This window comes from Panthera onca, chromosome B2, assembly GCF_046562875.1.
Source record: "Panthera onca isolate mPanOnc1 chromosome B2, mPanOnc1 haplotype 2, whole genome shotgun sequence".
Taxonomy (NCBI): Eukaryota; Metazoa; Chordata; class Mammalia; order Carnivora; family Felidae; genus Panthera; species Panthera onca.
In genome coordinates, this window is record NC_138343.1 from 97,746,158 (window position 1) to 97,760,681 (window position 14,524).

At 40.4% G+C, this 14,524-nt stretch overlaps 1 protein-coding gene across 4 annotated transcripts in view; it reads left to right on the forward strand.

The window, feature by feature from the left end:
• The window catches only part of ARMC2 (armadillo repeat containing 2), a 131,954-nt gene that overhangs the window by 63,661 nt on the left and 53,769 nt on the right, over positions 1–14,524 (forward strand). For all 4 annotated transcript variants that reach the window (XR_013555705.2, XM_078447193.2, XM_078447192.2 and 1 more), the window contains 2 exons: positions 9,333–9,478; positions 12,627–12,726. Coding sequence is in view for 3 of the 4 variants with exons in the window: in XM_078447193.2 (XP_078303319.2) it covers positions 9,333–9,478; positions 12,627–12,726 (246 nt within the window). In the remaining variant the exon portion in view is untranslated. The remainder of the gene's footprint in view (positions 1–9,332; positions 9,479–12,626; positions 12,727–14,524) is intronic.

Below are 14,524 nucleotides of genomic sequence, written 5' to 3' on the forward strand. Positions count from 1 at the left end.
TTCTTTTAAAAAAAAATTTTTTTTAATGTTTACTTATTTTTGAGAGAAAGACAGAGAAAGAGCTTCAGTGGGGAAGGGGCAGAGAGAGAGGGAGACACAGAATCCAAAGCAGGCTTCAGGCTGTAAGCTGTCAGCACAGAGTCCGACCTGGGGCTCGAACCCACGGGCTGTGAGATCATGACCTGAGCCTAAGTCTGTCACTTAATCAACTGAGCTACCCAGGCACCCCTTAAAAAAATTTTTTTAATGATGATTTACTTTTGAGACAGAAAGACAGAGTGGGAGTGAGCGAGGGGCAGAGAGAGGGAGACACAGAATCCGAAGCAGGCTCCAGGCTCTGAGCTGTCAGCACAGAACCTGACGAGGGGCTCAAACCCATGAACCGTGAGATCATAACCTGAACCGAAGTCCAGTGCTTAACCGACTGAGCCACCCAGGCATCTGACATTTGCTTCTTAATTAATGTCATAACTGCTCAGCCTCATCTCTTCGTTGTAGACATATCAGTTCTGGCAATAAAAAAATGTCACTAGGGGCGCCTGGGTGGCTCGGTCGGTTAAGCGTTCGACTTCGGCTCTGGTCATGATCTCACGGTCCGTGAGTTCGAGCCCCGCGTCGGGCTCTGTGCTGACAGCTCAGAGCCTGGAGCCTGTTTCAGATTCTGTGTCTCCCTCTCTCTCTGCTCCTCCCCTGTTCATGCTCTGTCTCTCTCTGTCTCAAAAATAAATAAACGTTAAAAAAAAAAAATTAAAAAAAAAAAAGAAATGTCACTAACTTCAACATGTGATTAGGAAAATTGGTGTTATTACTTGGTAGTTCTTGGTATTACATTATCTTTTTCCGATTCATTTTCCTCATTTTACCATATTGACATACTACATAGTTTATACAACATTCAAAATTTCAAGTATGCTGTTACATGTAATAGCTGCAACTAGCAGAATCAGCTACCTCCTCATTTTACCAAAGTAACTGACATAGAGACAGTAAATGGAGAAACAATCACGAACACAGGCGAGTGTTAGTCTCTGAGTAAGGCATTGGGTGTTTGAGGAGGACGGAACCACTTCCTGCTGAAGTAGGACACCCATGATAGGAATGTGCCAAGTGGGCTCCATAGCCAGGCACCAAGCAGTATCAAGGATTATGAATTATTATCACTTTCATGTGCATATATCTTAACTCCAATAAAACACTTGGGAATTTAGGTGCTAGTGGTTTCATGTGTAGGTGGCATCATTGATTCCTCTCATCTCAGCCAGAACTGTATTAATCATATATGAGACAGTATGAAACTTCTTGGGTTACCACAGAGACTCTGGTTTAGGCATATATTGTGGTCGCAATTGGGCACACATCCAAAAAATGAGTGTGCTTTTATTAATAGAGGGAGATGGTTTTGCTGAGGTTGGAAAATGGTGTGGCTTTGGCTCTTAAATCATTTTACACTGTCTGTGGTCTCTGGTGGCTGTGTTTATTCTTTCACATCATCAGCGAGAAGTGAACCATTTTGCAGTTGGCAGTTAAGTCGAGATAAAGCTCGAGGGATTTTGGTTATGGATATTCCAGGTGATTGAGAAATAAAATGAATGCTTTCAGAGATAGCCAAAAGGAGAGGGGGAGACAACAAACAAGGAGTCAGAGCTTAGGATGTTCACCTACCTGGTAGCAGGTGGACTTTCTGAGCCTCAGTTTTCTCATCTGAAAAGTGGGGCTCATAATACCTTTCCTGTCTGCCTTAGGGGGCTGGTGTAGGGAGCAAATGAGATCACGTTCACAGGATAGATTTAAAAACCATAAAGTAAGCTGCTCAAATTCTTTCCACGATAGCATTCAATATAGAAAAATAACTAAAACTGAATCTTGATGCCGATTTTGGTAGAGGAAACATAATAATTTTCAAATTAATGGTGCAGTCTTCAGTTGTGTTGTGTTCAAAAGGTTTCTTTGAAACCTGGTTTTTTTGAAATAGGGAAAAGTGTTTCTCCAAGGAACAATACCATGATTGATGGTGAAGTTCCAGGGCCAGCCAAAAAGCCTGTTGAACTTCTGCTGCACCGCAACGGGAGTTCTGTGGTGGACTGTGATCTGCAAGCCCTTCTGCTCTGGAGCAGTCCTCAGGGTGGAATGCCTTCTAGGGCAGAGGCTGATTAGTCCCCTGGGGGCTGAGGATTCTGATGGACGAAGGTCCAAAGGGAAGAGAGAAGGCTGTCCTCTCTGGAAATGCACAGTACGTAGAGGCTCAAGTCAACCAAACAGCCCACCCTGCCTTGTGCCCCCCTGCCCCTTGCCCCTGCAGGAGAGGCTGCAGGAATGAGGCCCCAGCTGCTGGGCCTATGCTGTCATTCTTTTAATTATTTTTTTTTAATCTTTATTCATTTTTGAGAGGGAGAGACAGAGCGTAAGTAGGAGAGGGGCAGAGAGAGAGGGAGACACAGAATCCAAAGCAGGCTCCAGGCTCTGAGCTGTCAGCCCAGAGCCTGACGTGGGGCTCGAACTCACAAACCGTGAGATCATGACCTGAGCCAAAGTCGGACGCTGAACCGACTGAGCCACCCAGGTGCCCTGTGCTGTCATTCTTAAATCCTGTGATGTAAATCAGGAAGGCCTCATATTTTAAGACAATGATTTCTTGTGTTTGCTGAAGTATTTCAATTAATAGTTGAGAACATAATTTGAAATTGATAATTAAGTGCCTATAATGAAAAAGTGCGTATTTGAAAAAAATAGGTGCTTTTGAATTCTAATTTTACTGTACTGAAATGCTGTTTATAAATTATAAAAGCTTCATGAATCATCTCATCACTTCTCCACGTAATCTTTCCCTTTAAAATGTGTCTCCCATGGGGCGTCTGGGTGGCTCAGTTGGTTAGGCGTCCAGCTTCGGCTCAGGTCATGATCTCACGGTTTGTGAGTTCAAGCCCCACGTTGGGCTCTGTGCTGACAGCTGAAAGCCTGGAGCCTGCTTCAGATTCTGTGTCTCCCCCTCTCTCTGTCCCTCCCCCACTCATGCTCTGTCTCTCTCTGTCTCAAAAATAAATAAACATTTTTTAAAAATTAAAAAAATAAAATAAAATGCGTCTCCCAGTGTTGACTACACAGTGAGAACGTTCAGTGCTAGATAGGACAGCTTTGCCAAAGCCATCAGGCATTTTCTTGGAGATTCTGATGGAGGGTGAGGTCCAGTACCTCTTATGATCAAGAAATTTGGGGAAACTGGAGAGAAGAAGCTGCCTCAGAAAAAATGAGCACCATAAAGTTGTAGAGTGTAGCTCTGTCATTTTTCAGGAGTAAATTAGTAACGGGAATCACACCAGAATGTTTCTTTCTTGATATATACCAAAAATGTGGGCGATGCCTCAGACATCATCTAACCACTACTGATAAGCAAGGACGACTAAATTCTTATTAATCATCTTGGGAGATGATCAGTTCTATATTCTTCTCCTTTTTCTTCTTCCCACTGCTTGCCTCGCTGCCCCCATGCAGTTGCACTGTTAGGAGACAGGAAAAAAAGAATCGAAACTCATGTTCTTTGGTTTGCTATTTCTTTGTGAGATGACACCTGGGAACTGCTCCTTTAGAAGCTCAACAGGCATCTGTGTAACCATGTCACTTGCGCTTCTTTTTTATATCCCAAAATAAAACAGAAAAGTACATAACTAGGGTTAGGAACAATATAAATTACAATGGAAAGTTAAGAGATGGATACACTTCCCCGAGCATAAAGCTTGGACTTTGGTGAACTCCTGTTTTAGGGACAGGCCCATTGGGTGGGCTTTCCAGGGGGGATGGAAAACTCATTAGTGATTTCTGCAAATATATCTCTGTTAAAAGTTGGAGCAAGGCTGAGAGTTAAGTGAGTTGACTAGAAATTTGCCTTTAACTGTCACGGCAGTATTTAACTAGACTCTCCTCCCACTGATCTTTTACATTTTTCCCAGAAACAGCCCTTTGTCTGTGCTCGGTGGTCAGCCCCACCCCCACCCAGCAGTGAGATTGGTGGCTCCCTGCCAGCCTCTCAAAATGGGGGGCCTGCATTGCTTCCTCCCCCTGGTGACCTCCTCCCGATCTGCAGCCCTCAGGGCTTTGAGCTCTGGTTTACCACCAGGCCTCTGTTAATCCCCTGCACTTTTTTGCCAGAGTCTTCTTAAAGGGGAAGGTCCTCCTTTTCTGCTCCCTTGTCTCTTCAGCTCCTTGTCCTCCTTTTCTTCTTTCTCCTCCTCATCTCCTTTTTATCCCCTTCTTCTGTGCTTCATCCTGCCAGCTTTTTGTGGGCTTTTTATTTACTATCTTCATAGTAGAAAGAAGGATAAGAAACCATTTGTATACAAAGGAGCTCACAGTGGGAGAGAGGGTGCATGAAACCGTGGCTTTGCTTCTGTGCTGGGCATGGTGCAGGCATGAACAGGATGGTCTGTTAGCCTAGAGGAGATCGTGACCAGGTGCCGAAAAGTCTGCACAGAAAAGTTTTCCACAGAAAAGTAACCCTGAGCTGGTCCAGGGGATGGGCAGGCTGGAGAAGAGGTGGGAAAGGGATTGAAGAGGCCATTCTGGACTTGTCAAAGGATGTGAGTGTGGTGCAGCATTTGAAAAGAGGAACGGGGACAAGAGGTGAGCTTGGAGGCGTGAACTACACTGTGAAGAGTGAGCACCCTTAAGATATGCATTGTGCCTGATAGGCCAGCAGAAGTCAGAGGAGGCCTTTGAACAGGGAAGGCTAGAGTTTGAGATGCTTCCTGTGGCCACAGGGAGTCATGTGGAGAGATGAACAAGGCAGGGGAGAGGCTGGAAAGAGCCTGTTGAGAGGTCTGTAGAGTTTGGGAAGGAGGTGACACAGGCTTAAATGGAACCAGCAATCCTGGTGGTGGAAAGAAGAGGAAGAACAGGTGACCCTTAGGTGTAAAGGGGGAAGAGTTTAGCGCCTAGAAAGGAGCTGCTATAATCAATAAGATGGAATAGAGAATGCACAGAGAACTGGGCCCCCTCCAGGAAGTCCATTTTTCTTTCATCCGTTATTTTTTATTCCTCTGCTCCTTTAAAATCACCTTAAAATCTACTTCAGAGATATTGTCTGATTAATTCATGGCTTTCTGATATCCTAACCTTTCTATTTATCCCAGTCTTTCCTTCATAGGTATTCACCCATTCAGTCATTCCATCCACAAATGTTTATTGAGGACCCACTGTGTGCCAGGCACTGGATTTGGGCATAGGGGCACAATGATGAAAAGACCGTGCATAGGCCCTCACTAAAGCTTCGAGTATAGAGGAGTGGACAGACAATAAAACATAATACTAAATAACCTAACATTAAACAGCTTGTGGGGGGTGTAAGGTAGGAGATGAAGTTTGAGGGGTTGGTGAGAGTCAGATCATACAGGGCCTTGTAGACCATGGTCTGAAGATGGAATCTTATCCCAGGAGAAGTGGACAAAAAGCTAGTAGGGCTTGTGGTGACAGAAAGCAGAAAGACATGGTTCTGGGATGTCACTGAGGTTGGGGCTTGAACAACCAGGTTGACGGTAGTGGCATAGATTGAGGTGTTACTGTGTATTTTTCAAGTATGTGGCTCATGTTGCACTTAAGTTATTCTACCAGCATCACAGCTAACACACCTGGCAATACTTGATGTCACATCTCACTCAGCTCTGCACACTCCCCACAATGTGACACTGCAGTACATGGAGAGGCCATGTCACATGTAAACGTGTGCCTCCTCTCTTGACTTGGGCCATTGAATCAAAGCTGCATTTGGGAGTAGAAGAACCTTGAGCTGTTTTAACTTTTTCTAATGAGGTAAGAAAAATGGTCGAGAGAGGGAAAAACTGAGACCGAAACAAGAAAATAAAAGCTCCTAAGAAAACTGTTCCTTTTGCTGACGGCATCCCTTGCCAGAGGCTGGATGTGGGGAACAAGGGGATGGCAGTAGATCAAGGTGCCCAATCCGTGAAGCCTTAGGGACCAGGGAAGAGGACATGTTTTTGTGCATGATGATTAGAATGCATGTTCCCTGGCGTCTGATGGCCTGGCTTCAGGTCAGGATTCACATGAGCATCTGAGCTCTTTGGACTCTGAGTTGGGAAAGCTTGTGAGTCATTCCTCGGGTTGATGTAAACAGCGGTGCTTGAGTGAGTGCCTGGGCTGTCTCTGGAGAAGGAGAACAGATAGAGCCAGGGTCTGATGATGAGAATTTTCCATTTTATGGTGGTGATGGCCTGGAAAGCCTAGAATGATTTATTAGCCTTCACACAAGACCATTCCTTAGCTTAGGAGACTATATTGTATAGATCCACGGTGAAGTGGAATGCTCAAGTGGTTTGTTTTCCCCTCCAATGTTTTGGATGCTGAAGCTTTCAGGGAATACTTTACTGAATTGCTGTGTAATTGAATTGACTTCAAAAGGCTTGAACACATTTACTTGAAGCATTATTTTTATTTTCTCTGATTTCAAGGTAGTTATATTTTAACAAAATCTTTTTGTTGCTGTTGCTACAAAGGAAAACTAATCAAAGATATGTACCTTAATAATTGTTTTTAAAGTTTATTTATGGCTATAATGAAGCCTTATATTTACATAATGCTTTACAATGCACAAAAACATTGTCCCATGTTTCCATTTTATACACACAACCACCCCAAGAGGTGAGCAGGGATTAGGAACCCCTTTTCACAGATGAAAGGATGGGGAAGTTGTGCAATGAGTGGGTGCCTCAGTCACATAACCAGAAAGAGATTTGGGACTTGAGTCTCTACCATTTGACTCTAAGGATAGGTATCTCTCTTCTGTATTTTGGGTGTGAAGTCCCAAAAAAATTTGGGAATGGGACATACGATGTTTGAACTCCTGTTTGGTGATGGGCATTGGTAATGCCCTTCACACATCTTGTCTCATTGAATCCTCACAACTCTAGGGCAATTATCACCATCCCCACTTTATCGATGAGAAAAATGTTCCCCAGAAGGTTCACAAACTAACCAAAGCTAGTGAGTGGTGGGGCTGGGATTTGACCAGGCATCCAAATCCTGAGCTGACTCTTCTTAACCAAGAGCCTGTCTGTACTGTTCCATGAGGAAAGATCACACTGCATCAAAATCCTAGAGGAGAACACAGGCAACAACTTCTTTGATCTTGGTCACAGCATCTTCTTACTAGACACATCACTGAAATCAAGGGAAAATGAAAGCAAACATGAATTATTGGGACCTCGTTAAGACACAAAGCCTCTGCACAGTGAAAGAAACAACCAACAAAACTAAAAGGCAGCCTAAGGAATGGGAAGAGATGTTTGCAAACAACATATCTGATAATGGGTTCATATCCAAAATCTATAAAAAAAGTATCAAAGTCAACACCCAAAAGACAAACAACCCAGTTAAGAAATGAGCAGAAGCCCTGAATAGACACTTTTCAAAGAAGACATCCAGATGGCTAACAGACACATGAAAAGATGCTCAAGATCACTCATCATCAGGGAAATACAAATCAAAACCTTGATGAGATACCGCCTCACACCTGTCAGAATGGCTAAAATTAACACAAGAAACAATAGGTGTTGGCGAGGATGTGGAGAAAGGGGAACCCTCTTGCACTATCGGTGGGAATGCAAACTGGAGCAGCCACTCTGGAAAACATTATGGAACTTCCTCAAAAAACTAAAAATAGAACTACTCTATGACCCAGCATTTGTACTATTAGGTATTTACCTAAAGAATACAAAAATACAGATTTGAAGGGGTACATGCACCCCAGTGTTTACAACAGCATTTTCAACCGTAGCCAAACTGTGGAGAGAGCCCAAATGTTCATTGACTGATGAACGGATAAAGAAGATGTGGCATATATATATACAATGGAATATTAGCCATAAAAAAGAATGAAATCTTGCCATTTGCAATGATGTGGATGGAGCTAGAATGTATTATGCTAAGCAAAATAAGTTAATCAGAGAAAGACACATGATTTTACTCATGTGTGAAATTTAAGAAACAAAACAGGTAAACATATGGGAAGGGGGGGAGAGAAGAAGGGGAAACCACAAGAGACTCGTAATGATAGAGAACAAACTGAGGGTTGATGGAGGATTGGGGGAGATGGGCTAGATGGGTAATGGGTATTAAGGAGGGCACTTGTTATGATGAGCACTGGGTGTTGTATGTAAGTGAAAAAGCACTGAATTCTACTTCTGAAACCAATATTGTACTGTATATTAACTAACTAAAATTTAAATTGAAAAGGAGAGACTTAAAAAATAAACAGCAGCATTAATTAGGTATTAGGTATTAGGTAACAGCAGCATTAATTTTACTAAACTTTACTAAATTGGATTTACTAAATTATTCTCTTCTTCACTTTTAGACAAAGATAGCTCTCCTAAACATTTTTTATAAAATAAGACGAATATGCAAGAAATAAATACTTGTCTCTTGGAAGAGAATGAAACTAACAGTCTTAAATATCCTTTGGTCACAGCAATATTTGATGCTACTCTTAAGACTATGGACTGAGGGGCACCTGGGTGGTTCAGTCAGTTGAGAGTCTGACTTTGGCTCAGGTCATGATCTCGTGGTCTGTGAGTTCAAGCCCCGCGTCGCGCTCTGTGCTGACAGCTCAGAGCCTGGAGTCTCATTTGGATTCTGTGTCTCCCTCTCTCTCTGCCCCTCCCCCACTCATGCTCCGTCTCTGTCTCAGAAATAAATAAATATTAAAAAAAAAAGACTATGGACTGAGAGGTTTCTTTTTTTAATATTTTTCAAAAAGTTTATTTGTTTTGAGAGAGAGTGTGCATGCACGTGTGTGCATGTGAGTGGGGGAGGGACAGAGAGAGAGAGACAAAGAATCCCAAGCAGGCTCCCCACTGCTAGTGGGGTCCAATACGGGGCTCAAAATCACACCGTGGGATCATGACCTGAGTGGGAATCAGACGTTTAACCGACTGAACCACCCAGATGCCCCTGGAAATGAGATTTCTAATCTGTGGAACTGATGTCGCATGTCTCAGTGTGAAGTGAAAGTCTTATTATGGACAGCTAACAAACCCGGATGATGATCTATTTAACCCTAGGGTTTTGGTATAATAATTGCTTATTAACATGAATTTCTCATTCTTCACCTTTGAACCAAAGTAGGCTCTCTTTGTATCCATTTTTTTTTTTTTTTTCATTTCGTGCTACTTGTCCTTAGGCCCATGTTCTCTGGTAGGAGATGCTTAAAAGGGGTTTGGTTTTGCTACTGATTTAATGAAGCTTGTAGGATGAATCGTGTTGTACTGATCAGTATTGCTGTATTTTCCAATTAAAAACAAAATGGCGCAAATGTGCTTTTATCCCAGATGACTGCTACACTGAGAAACTTGGTTGATTCACCACCAGCAAGAAGTAAGTTGCTAAGCATCAGTGCCCTCCCCCAGCTCTGCGCGGTGATGGGACAGTACATGGCTGACAAGGATGTCTGCACCAATATTGCCAGAATATTCAGGTAGGTGGACTAGGAAAACAAAGCAGCCTTACACAAATGCTAAGGCTTAAATTTGGGGGGGGGGGGGGGCGGTATCTTTAATATTCGTGTGTGTGTGGCTGGCAAGGAATCCTATTTTGCTTCTTACTTCACCTAAAAAAAATAAAGTAAATCTAATGGCCTAAGTTCAAAAAAAATGATTTAAACTGATGACTCCATTTCATATGGTTTTCTAATGCGATTCTAAATTCATCCATTGTAAGTCACCTTAGTTCTTTGGTGAGTCAGGAGTTATCCTAGGGTTTTTACACAAACAAAAATTCCTCTTAGCTTATTGGAGATAAATAGCTATATCACAAAACATGGTAAACTTTCTAGTATACTTAGAAACGGTACTTAAGGGTTTTAACTCAAAAAGGGGAACATTGCTTACAAAGTCTCATCTGACCTGATTTGTAAGAGAAGGTTATTTTATTTCAGTTGTTTGACTGAACTTTGGCTCACACATTCACTAATCATGCTCACACTTCACTCCAGGAGTGATGACCATCTGAATCCAGGTTGCTTTAAAGCAAGATGTTTAATTTCAGAACAGTCTTTAAATTATTATATTTCCTCCCTCACTGCTCCTTGAGCCAATGTTTTAACATAATTATCCTTCTCAAGAGACCTGGGCATTTCTTGAACTTCACTGTAATTGTTTAGCAAAATAGAAAATTTCCCGAACACTGAATTGGTAATTGACCACAGTATGAGGATGAGTCCAGATTTGATTTTCAGCACTGTGCTTTCCTGCCTGGATACTTAATTTGGGGTACTTATCACTCTCATTTTGAAGCACTGTAAAATCATAAATTTTGTGTTTATACATGGTGGCATGTAGGAATCCAATTTTCATTTTTTTTCCACGTGGATAGTCGGTTGTCCCAGCACTTTTTATTGAACATGGCATTTTGTTTTTGCACTGATTCTAAATGCCTAGTTAGTTAAACACAAGCAAGGTTCCTTATACTTGTAGGTCTGTTTCTAGGCACTTTGTTTGGTCCATCCTCAGACCAGTACCACACAGTTTCCAGTGTTATAGATTTAAGTCTTGCTATAAGGCAAGATGAGTCCTTTGCCTCTTTTCTCCTTTAAGGTCCAAATTCTTCCCTCTTTCTCATGAACTGGAGAATCAGCTAAGGTCTGGGATAGGAACTTTAGCATTTTTCACAGAACAGCACTGAGTATGTAGAGCAATTGGGATGCAGGAGTGGAGAATTGACACCTTTATGATACTGAGTCTTCCACCAATAAACGTTTATGATGTCTTCTTTTACATTTTTCCATAAAATTTTATTTTTTTCTCCAAAAAGATTTTGCACATCTTTTGTCAGATTTATTTCTTCATGGCTTTTGCTGCAATTATGAATGCAATCTCTAAACATATTTTTAAGGGGACTAAGAGGTACAAACTTCTACTTATAAAATAAATAAGTCATGGGGAAGAAAATACAGCATAGGGAATACAGTCAGTAATATTGTAATAAGTTTGTGTGGTGACAGATGGTGACTACGCTTATCATGGTGAATATGTTATAATGTATGGAATTGTCAAATCACTGTGTTGGAGACCCGAAACTAATGTAATAGCACATGCTGACTATAAAATATGTATATAAAATATTTCCTAATAGGCTGTTGCTGGTGTACATAAATAGTATTTAATATTTGCTTATTAATTTTAATCCAGGAATCTTAATGAAATTTACATCTAAGCATTAGTCTATAGATTGTCTTGGATTCTGTATGCAATTTGTCTGCAAATAAGAATAGTTTCGGGTTTTTTTCCCCATCATTACAACTCTTCCCTGCTGTCCCCACCTCTTTCTAATTGTATCACTCAGGATGTCCCATACAAAGTTGTAAGAGTGTTGAACCTGCTGCCTTTCTCCTGCAGAGAAATATTTGAAAGAAAATATTTGAAAGAAATATTTTTGTGGTTTTACCAGTTAAAAATAATATTTACTGCAGGTTTTTGTAGATACCCTTCAGAAGGTTAAGGAAGAATTTTCTTGCACTAATGGGTGTTAGATTTTCTTGAATGCTTACCTAGTATCTATTTTGATTATGTAGATTTTCTTTTCTAAATTCATTAATATAGTAGATTACAGATTAATAGGTTGTCTGACGTTAAGCTGCTATACATTGCTAGGTTGAATTGACTAATATCTTGTTTAGGATTTTTCATCTATGCGTTAGATGAACCTTGTACTTTTCCTTTTGCATTGTCCTTGTTTGGTTTTAGTGGCAAGTTTATACCAGTCTCATAAAATGAGTTGGGAAGTGTTCCCACTTTTTCTCTATTATCGAAGAATTCCTGAAAATTGAACTTATCTGTTTCTTGAAAAGTTTGTAGGACTTGCTTGGAAAGTGCAAGATTTGTGTGTATCATTGACCACAGATTCACTTTCTTTAGTGGCTATATATCCAGCCATATTTCCTCTTGGGTTAGTTTCAACAAGTTCTATTTTTATAGGAATCTATAAAAATCTATAGCACTACTAGGAATTTACCCAAGGGATACCAGAGTGCTGATGCATCAGGCACATGTACCCCAATGTTTATAGCAGCACTTTGAACAATAGCCAAATTATGGAAAGAGCCTAAATATTCATCAACTGATGAATGGATAAAGAAGATGTGGTTTATATATACAATGGAATATTGGCAGTGAGAAAGAATGAAATCCTGCCATTTTGCAGCAACATGGTTGGAACTGGAGGGTATTATGCTAAGTGAAATAAGTTAGGCAGAGAAAGATAGATATCATATGTTTTCACTCATGTGTGGGTCTTGAGAAACTTAACAGAAGACCATGGGGGAAAGGAAGGGGAAAAAAATAGTTACAAACAGAGAGGGAGGGAGGCAAACCATAAGAGACTCTTAAATACAGAGAACAAATTGAAGGTTGATGGGGATGGGGGAGAGGGGAAAGTGGGTGATGGGCTTTGAGGAGGGCACTTGTTGGCATGAGCACTGGGTGTTGTATGAAAGCCAATTTCACAATAAACTATATTTAAAAAAAAATAAAGTAACCCTATGTGTATTTGAGCTTTCTGGAAACCAAAACAAAACAAAACAAAAAAACCAAAGTTTATTTTTATTTTCCCATTTGGCATTTCTGCAGCAAACTTACTTCTTACTATGACTGCTGTGCAGCCTTGGCCAACTGTTCCAGATGTTATGCCTTGTTTTTGAAAGTGATAAACAAATACCAGAAGAAACAGGTCAGTTCTTTATGTATTTAATTCTTCAGTTTGTCTTTGCGTTGGGGTATTTGTATAAGCCCATGTTAAATGACCTTATGTTTTGAACGTACAGGTTTCTATCAGAAGCTTCCATTTGATGTGTAATGGGCAGCCCCAGGAGTCAGAGTTATCTGTAGGAGTTGAGGAGAGACTAGTTGGAGGGAGAAATGGCTACCATGGGATGTTGATGCGGTAGGATCCCTGGTTTAGGGAAGAGGATGGGTGCACAGTGTTGTTGCTGCCAGTGATCCCTGGACACTTAGACGAGAGTCATCCTGGGGTGGGATGGGAGTTATTTGCAGGCCCAGTCCCAGGCTTGCTGAGTGGGTGGGAAGGGGCCTGGCCATCCGCACTTGACTGAGAACCACGGGGACTTCTGATGCAAAGCACAGTTTGGGATCCCCTGCACGGGTATACTCTAAAGATTCTTCTAGACTGGAAATTTTCTAATTCTTTGACACTTTAGTATTTAGAAGATGAATCATTCCAAACAAACGTAAATATTAGAAAGAAAACAGAGGCGCCTGGGTGACTTAGTTGTTGAGCATCTGGTTCTTGATTTCAGTGCAGGTCATGATCTCACAATTCGTCAGATCGAACTCTGCATCAGGCTCTGTGCTAGCAGCCCAGAGCCTGCTTGGAATTCTCTCCCCTCTCCCTGCCCCTCCCCTGCTTACTCTCTCTCACTCTGTCTCTCAAAATAAATAAATGAACGTTTAAAAAAGTTTTAGAAAGAAAATAATTTGGTTTTAATGAATTGGGTAACAATATATAGAGCTATTTAAAAAAGGGAAGATGTCACAAATGACTCCACCTTAATATAATCATAATAGTACAGACATTAAGTTTTATTATGAGTCTTTGAATATTCATTAAATGCAGTTTATTCAGATTTATAAATGATTACAGTTACATCACCTGTTTGGTGACATATTTGATACATGAACACAATATATATTTCAAATATGGTAAACTTTCAGAATCGCACACTAAGTTTCATCAGCTTTAAACCAAATAATTTATATGTATACTAAGAACATTTTAATATAAAGCTTTTGTGTTTGTTTATATTGGCCATCTCAAAACCACCTCAAAATATAACCCATGTTTCCACAAATAGCGCTGAATTTATTTTTACCCAGCCAAGTACTTCTGCTGAGAATAACTAAGTTTGTCAGATTTTATGCTATTATTAGCTAGTTTATTAAAATGTTACTAGTCTCTTTTTGGTTATACAGATGACAGAGAAGTATCTATCTATGCTCATATTACACTATTACTACATTTTAAAGATGGTAAAACCTTGCTTAAAGTGTTAGTAATTTTTATTTGGCTTTTAAACACTGATTTACAAATGTGTACTTGAGTTTCTGATTCTGAGAATTTGGGTTACAAATGCTTTCACCTACATATTTTGTATTTTTTCTAAATTACATACTTTGAAAGATTTCAAGGTATAAGAATTTGCTACGTCAGGTGAAGAATGATTTGATTAATCTACCCGAAAGATTCTCCATTGCTGTTAAGTGTCCATTAAGCATTTGTCCATAAGCATCTTGGCATAATGTATTATCATAACTGTAATCTTAGGGCAAGTGAATTAATCTGGTGAAAAGCTTAGGCACTCCTATTCCTGGTTTTCTTTTTAAGTAAAAGAATAAAATGGCAGAAATATATTTTACATTAAAAGAATTCTTTTAGATCTTATACTTTAAAAGTTTAGTTATGGATTTTGTTTGTAAATGTGCTTTTATGATTTTCATTGTAATTTTATTTT